General features: G+C 39.8%; 1 protein-coding gene across 1 annotated transcript; it reads left to right on the top strand.

Moving 5' to 3' along the window:
* The first annotated feature begins 1,252 nt into the window (after nucleotides 1–1,252).
* On the top strand, nucleotides 1,253–7,421 carry LOC133323871 (NADP-dependent malic enzyme-like). The gene is made up of 9 exons (XM_061532771.1): nucleotides 1,253–1,275; nucleotides 1,961–2,162; nucleotides 2,392–2,732; nucleotides 2,918–3,473; nucleotides 3,550–3,702; nucleotides 4,140–4,292; nucleotides 6,698–6,992; nucleotides 7,069–7,197; nucleotides 7,292–7,421. The coding sequence occupies exons 1-9, from the start codon at nucleotides 1,253–1,255 to the stop codon at nucleotides 7,324–7,326; spliced, it is 1,887 nt and encodes a 628-aa protein (XP_061388755.1). The 3' UTR covers nucleotides 7,327–7,421.
* The last annotated feature ends 720 nt before the right edge of the window (nucleotides 7,422–8,141 follow it).

Here is an 8,141-nt window from a genome sequence, read left to right as displayed (position 1 = left end):
GGGGGGTTTGGTTTTCTTTTTCTTTGCTTTTTCATAGTAGGTTGGGTTTTCCGAGAGTGGGCAACTAACCCGACGCCTCAACCCATTTTTTTATAGTTCTTATGGGTGAACTCGAGGCACATATTAGCTCACTATTTCATCGGGTGATGAGAATAGCTCCCCAGGTGGCACCGCGGGGAGGTCAGTGTCCACAATTGAGATGAAAGAGGGACCAAGATAAGCCTGGGCTTCGCCATGTTAAAGCCAATCAGAGCCGTTGCTTGGTATCTATCGTCCCCTACGCCACCCTTTATATCGGATAACATTATTGAATGCGGCTTCATTGTCGACAATATGTGAATTATTTTTCGTGTGCCTTTTCCAGGATTTAGGGCAGTGTAAATATCTGGTTTATTATGGATTTGCCAGGTCTGAAGTCACATTGGTATGGTCCAATAATGTCATTGACCATAGACTTCAGTCGTTCACACAACACGATGGATAATTCTTTATTTGCGATGGGAAGGATACAAATCCTCTGTAGGTGGTACATATCCCCTTGTCTCTTTTTTGTGTACGGGACATAGGTTCCAATAACTGGACATTCTTATAACCCACCGGTCGTAAAAGTTCGGCTGGTAACCCATCGGCACCTGCTGCCTTTTTATTCTTCAGTCGATTGATTGCTATTCTGACCTCAATCTGACTAGTATGTATATAGATGTATGTATATCACATATACTCTATGCCGTCATCTTTTATTGATTCTGGGATATATTCTTCACCTCCACTATTTGATATACCAGAAGCTTTGCAAAATGCTCTTTCCAGATTCTCAAAACGCTATCTGTATCTGTCACAAGATTTCCTTCTTCATCGCTTAGGAGGATGTGCCTGCACCACAGCCTTCAGTTTGGTGTTTTACTCGTTGGTAAAATTTCCGGACTTCATTCTTCATCTCGATTTGATCACGCTAAAGTTATTCCTGTTCTTTCTTCTTATTTGAAAATACGTTTTTGTCTCTCTCATTTTCTCCCGACAATTCTGTCTCGCATTACGTGTTGTTACTGTCCTCAGTGTTGCACTATACTTTGCCTTTTTCACCTCAATGGTGGTCTTTTGTACCCGAATGTTGCTTTTGCTGAAGTTTGTAGGGAGTGGGGAAGTCTTTGCCACTCTGCTTATATATTATCGGGACAAGGGTCACAACATAGTCTATTCCATTCCTCGCTTTTTGATCGGGAGAAAGTCAGGTGGCCGTGTGTTTATCAAGATGCTTGAATCTGGTGCTGCTAAGTGCCATGTATTTTACTGACGCGAAATCAATCAGCTTCATGCGTTGTCGCATGTTTTCTCACGGAGTCTGAATTTCTCGGCGGTAGGGCCAAAAATATTTTCCCTTCCAATTGTTGCATAAAATCTCCTAGCAGAATTTTAATGTCATGATGTAGAAGATCTTCGCTTTTATTTGCTTTATAGCAATTCGTTCATTCACTGGAGTGAATCTGGAGACGAAATCTTTTATTATCCTACTAACCATAAATCCGCAACCAATCCGTCTCATAGCAGCTATTATACAGTTACCCCTGATTCTTTCCATAAATTCCCTTCAATGGGTTTTAAAAGTAGCTACCCCAGGTGACACCGCGGGGATGTCAGTGTCCCCAATTCAGATGAAAGTGTGACGAAGATAAGCCTGGGCTTTGTCATATTAAAGTCGTTAGATCCGTTGTGGTCTCTATCATCTCCTACTTTCCTCAGGTTTATGTGACTTAGCAAGGTAAGTCGTTATTAATGATCAGACGACTTGGGTTCTTTTGTTAACTATACGGTATAGTACCCTAGTCATTTTAAGGTATAATATTTCGATATCCGATCTACAAATTTTGTGTCATATTTCAATATTATTATAGAATTTTTATTTCACACCAATATTAAAATGTTATATACTAATTTTATTCTGTATGCCTTTTCTTTACAGTTTATATGGCAATTTAACAAAAATATGTGCCTCCGCTGCTGCACGCCAACCCCACCAGTCTGTCACAAATCCCACAACAGCCAGCACTGCTGTGGCGATCAACGACACACAAACTCGCGAATATCATGAAGTGGTCGGTGATATTCTCTGCCCCTCGCAAGTGATGGGTATCGATCACATTCGAGATCCACGTCTAAATAAAGTGAGTACAACAATTTGTATAATGGCTGGCCAATCATGCATGACACTCAAAAAACGTTAGTCCGGTGCTGCCCTTGGCCATTTTCATTCATCACACATGGATTACAATGCATCCATGTGGCATGCGGCGGTGTTTATGTCATTTGAGAGCGTTTGTAAAACTGAAACTAAATTTAAATTTTATTCTATTTTTTGTGTGTTTTTTCATTTTTGCTTTCAACCCCATGTAGGGTTTAGCTTTCACCCTCGAAGAACGACAAGTATTAGGCATTCATGGCCTGCAGCCTGCCCGTTTTAAAACTCAGGAAGAACAATTGGAATTGTGTAAAATAGCTGTGAATCGTTATAGCGAAGCGTTGAACAAGTATTTGTATTTGAGCGATTTGCAAGATCGTAATGAACGTCTGTTTTTCCGTTTTCTCTCCGAGAATATTGAAGAAATGATGCCAATTATTTATACACCAACTGTCGGTTTGGCGTGTCAACGTTTCGGTTTGATTTATCGTCGGCCACGTGGTCTTTTTGTAACAATAAATGATCGTGGTCATGTCTTTGATGTTATTAAGAATTGGTAAGTAATAGAATAATCGCATAATATATGATTCGGAAAGGACCGAATATGCGATACGGTCCCATTAGACATTGGTCCTTTCCTTACCAACAATGGAATGGGTTTATGCCCAAAAATGTTTACACCACCAACCTACTGTCACTTTTACCCTTTTTACTAACATTTCTTTTCTTTCTTCCCCTTAGGCCCGAACCCGATGTCCGTGCCATTGTCGTAACCGATGGTGAACGTATTCTCGGCTTGGGTGATTTGGGTGCATCTGGTATGGGTATACCTGTCGGCAAGTTGGCCTTATACACCGCTTTGGCTGGCATCAAACCTCACCAATGTCTACCAATTTTGATTGATGTCGGCACAAATAACATTGATCTCCTCGAAGATCCTCTGTATGTGGGTCTGCGACAAAAACGTGTTGTTGGCCGTGAATATGATGATTTCATTGATGAATTCATGCAAGCCGTGGTCAAACGTTACGGTCAAAATACTTTGATCCAATTTGAAGATTTTGGCAATCATAATGCATTTAGGTTCCTCGATAAATATCGCAATACTTATTGTACCTTTAACGATGATATTCAGGGTACTGCCTCCGTGGCGGTGGCTGGCTTATATGCCAGTAAACGTATTACGGGTAGAAGTTTTGCCGAATATACTTTCCTATTTGCCGGTGCCGGTGAGGCTGCTATTGGTATTGCTGATTTGGTGGTGAAAGCTATGGTTGCCGAAGGTGTCTCATTGGAGGTGAGTTTGGAAAATGATGTCGATTTTTTTTTTTGGATATTTTATTAAGTGATTATTTTTGTTTATTATATTCTAGGAAGCCCGTAGCAAAATCTGGATGGTGGATATTGATGGTCTCTTGACAACCACCCGCAAAGATGGCAATCTTGAGGGCCACAAATGCAACTATGCCAAAGATGTTGAACCCATGAAGAATTTAGAAGATATTGTTGAAAAAATTAAACCTAATGTAGGTGTATTTTGTTATAAAAAATCTGAGAATATTTAAGTGAGCTTTTTTCTCATTCGAGTCGAGCTCACTCACACACTTAAAATCCATACAAATGATCATCCGCTTTACTGGCAAAATTCGAATAAATAAATATGATTACAACTGAGCACGGCTACGAATCGAACCTTGGTTCCAGAGCCATAGAAATGTTGCCAGACCACAAAGCGTTCTGAACCACTAAGGCACTTCCGACGTCGAAACGCGTCGCATTATGGTGCATGCATAGGTTCTCCCCCTGACCTTTCTTTGCATTTCAAAACTTTGATCACTAAGCTCGACTTGAAATAGAAAAAAAAAACTCACTTAAAAACTATTTAAATAATCATTGCCCTTACAAGAAAAAAATAAAATAAATAATAAATATTTTAATTCCATAACATTTTACTTAATTTCAGGTATTAATTGGTGCTTCAGCCGCTGCCGGTATATTCACCCCTAAAATCCTACAAACAATGGCTGCCAATAATGAACGCCCTGTTGTATTCGCTTTGTCAAATCCTACAAGCAAAGCTGAATGTACTGCCGAACAGGCATATCAAAATACGGAGGTAAGTCAACTTTTTGTCAAGATCGGTTAATAATTTCTAGTTTTATTTTTTACTTAAAAGGAGAATATAATACTTAGATTCACCCTTTTGTAGGGTTAATTATTTAAATGATTTGATTGGAAGATGCTTTCCTTGTGGAAGCAAAAATGTTACAATTATTTCACTAGGTATATTGAGTATAGCTCTAAAGCTTCTTATCTTTAACATAGCCTTTGGTCCATGTTGTACTGGTATTTAGTATGTAGAAGAATTTGAAAATTTCCATCACAAATCGTTAAAAGGGCATCTTCAAGGATTGATCTCAAAGTCAGTAAATATTCTCAGGAATGCTCCAGGATCATTTCATTGGTCGCAGAACATAAATTGAACAAATGGTTAGAACATCTAAACTCAGAAGATGATAGAAATCTTTACGTTAAACGAGGAATGACGACTGATCTGAAAAGTAGCTTCCTATTGAATGGCAATAACCGTCTGGTACTAGAGGATTTCAATGCTCACCATGAGTTGTGGCATTCCGTCCTAGGTAATGGACCAGAGGGGAAAAAGTGCTGGCAGAGAAAATGTATAGCTCCACGTTCTGCTTGTTTAATGAGGATGCCCCCACCAGAATAAGTGTAGAGTGTCACAGTTCGCCAGACCATTGTGTCACCCGGTCTGATAATTACGTCTACTGGCAGCCTGTCCTTTCTCTTGGGTCAGACAACCACCCTATAATCGTCTCCTTCAGCAGACCGACCGATTTCATGGCCTCTGAACGTCACCCTTTCCCTAACCATAGGAAAGTCAGTTGGCAAGGATTCAGAGAGCTTATCAACCAGCGTTTCAGATAAGCTTTCATAGCTTTTGATGTACGGGTAGCAGAAAGCAAATTCCGAGACATCGTTGCAACTGCAGCCCCTAGGTTGATACCTGCTGTGGCCGAATACCTGTGATGGAGACATAATTTCCCAGTAGAGGCAGTTGGTCTAGCAAATGTGCGTGATGTGGTCCGTCGATCTAACCCTGCTGATCCCACGATCAGGGAACTCACGTTGTAGATCAGCAGATTTGTCGCGGAATAAATAGGAGTAAATAGTTGAAGCATCTAACATCAGAACCGGTGTGAGTAAACTGTGGGCAACGGTTACATCAATTTCGAACACTGGTAAGAAGGATGATAGGACTTCTGTCTCATTTAACCACAAAAATGTGACTGATCCGAAGCAATGAAAGCGAAGTGTACTACGTCGTATATTATCTCTTTCCATCCGTCGCGCAATGTTGTCTAAAGCTTTGGGCCCTGATGGAATATCCATGGATATGCTGAAACAACTGGACGAAACCGGAGCTGGCTTCCTGACCAAAGTCCTCAATATGTCGATAACCACGCACATCATTCCCGAAGCCTGGACAATGTGCAGGATGGTTCCACAACTGCAGGCAAAGGTGAATCATACAAACGATTTTACTTTTGTCACCAGCAGCGAAGACTTTTGAGGCATTACCCAGGGTTCCGGAGACGAAGATCTCTTCCCTACGTCCGCATAGCATTATGCTTTCCACCATCATATGGTGGATTAAAATTCCCCACCCAGGCGTGTCAGTAAGTATCTGCACGACCTAGAGAGAGATATCCAACGTTATAAAATTTAGATCAAGTTCCTTTTGAGCATTCATAGTGATGCAGTAAATGCAGGGCTGAATGAATACAGTGTGAATGTCGTCCTCGGTGCTCACACCCACCCTTCGCAGCTGAAGAACGACAGCTGCTGAGACTAATTTGGTAGCCTTCTCCATCCTGGGGATTATGAAAATACCTTCCATGAAATGTGACCACATGGAATGGTAAGATAAAAATGCCACTGATTTAACAGATCGATGGACAAACAAAGTCCGTCCACCAACTACAACATGCTGGCGCAAAAAAGGTAGAAACAGAGGCCTCCAGTCACTCGGCGTAGCACCTGTGGAGGTGGTAAATTAAACTTATTGATGGGTTTGATGGTATATGTTGGAACTGTAAACAGGGTTTCACATCAAGCCCGTTTCCATGAGGAGACGTATTACCTGCCTAGTCGTTACCGAGAAATTGACCAAGTTATCATATAGCGGAATCTGCATGATCAAGAAAGGGAAATTCAGATTATATATTTTCAATAGCCTCACCAATACTACCCACATAACATTAAGGGATTTCGAAGATACAAGCAATTTAGTAAAGATCGAAATAAACATTGGAAGAATGTAAAATATATATCTACCACATTGGCCGCTACCAATCCCGTTTCTGCAACAGTGGGTTCTACAATCTAAAACCTTCGATACTAATTAAGCCTCATATTATTACGTGGACAATATATAAAAGATTCTCTTGCTTTTTTTAACTCAATATTTTTACAAAATTATGTACATTTTATTTCCAGGGACGTGTTATCTTCTCTTCGGGTTCACCCTTCCCTCCCGTGACCATTGGCGATAAGACTTTCTATCCTGGCCAAGGTAACAATGCCTATATTTTCCCAGGTGTTGCTTTGGGTGTAATTGCCACCGGTACACATCATATTCCCGATGATATGTTCTTAATTGCCTCACAAGAACTTGCCAATTACGTCTCGGATACCGATTTGGAACGTGGCTCTCTGTATCCACCTCTATCATCGATTCGTGAAATTTCGATGCGTATTGCTATGGGTGTTACCAAGTGTGCATATGACAAAGGTATGATTTTTAGTTTGTCAACATTTTGGGGTTCAAAAAGCTAAACAAAAATAAAAATTTTCTTTTTCGAAAACAGGTCTTGCCTCAACCTATCCCGAACCACAGGACAAACGCAAATGGTTGGAAGAACAGCTGTACAATTTCAATTATGAAAGCTCATTGCCAGTGACCTGGGTGTGGCCCCGGATGCCCTACATTAAGACCCGTGACTTAAATCCCACAAAACTCTTTGGAGACTCAAGTGATTAATTTTGCATTTTTTCTTTCTTTTTTCTCTCTTTCTCTGTGTATTATTGCAGGCGATGAAAGTCCTCTCTTAGCTGCCATTAAATAAATGTTTTGGCTAACACCATTCACAACTGCATCTAAATATTGAAACTAATCCACACAAATTCTAGAACCAAAGAAACCAATAACCAATTAGTTGCCATCTCCTATACAACTTTATCTATCTATCTCTCTAACAACTATATTATTTTTCTCAAAGCGTTTTGATTTGTTTTTGATTACAACACCACCAAAAACACCGAGTATTACTACTACCCATCATAGTTTTTGTTCGACTATCCTATGTTTGACAACACTTCTACTTCAAACTACACGCCTAACTAATTTTAATTCTTCACATTAAAATATTTCTTATTTACTTTGGCCTTTGGAAGTGGATTCCAAACGATTTTACCCCAAAACAAAATACTATTTTAATTTAATGCGTATTTTTTAGTTTATTAGCCAAATTAATAAAACGAAACGAACGAATGCAAAAAAATCAACTATTTTAAAAAAATTAATGCCAACTATTTACAAACAAAATTTATTGTAATAATGACAATGTGCCTGTGTGTTTGTGTTCCTAAAAGAGAATTTAAATGTATTTTCGAGAAATCTTAATTTATCAAGAGCTAGATATGTTAATGAAAAAGATTATGCCACTGGATCCTAGAATGAAGCCTGGAATTGGCAAAATTTCGTCTCAATCGAACAAACATTAGGTGCTATCCAGCGTGCTGTGTGAACGACTGAAGCCAATGGTGAATGACATTATTAGACCCTACCAATTGGACTTCAGGACTGGCAAATCCACCATTGACCAGATTTTCACTCTGCCCCAAATCCGGGAAAAGACCCACGAAAAACACATCGACACAT

This window comes from Musca vetustissima, unplaced genomic scaffold (assembly GCF_032173495.1).
Source record: "Musca vetustissima isolate MV318-11 ecotype Yass unplaced genomic scaffold, APGP_CSIRO_Mvet_v1 utg770694, whole genome shotgun sequence".
Lineage (NCBI taxonomy): Eukaryota > Metazoa > Arthropoda > Insecta > Diptera > Muscidae > Musca > Musca vetustissima.
Note: the sequence above shows the minus strand (reverse complement) of the source record. Positions and strands in the feature narration are given on the sequence as shown.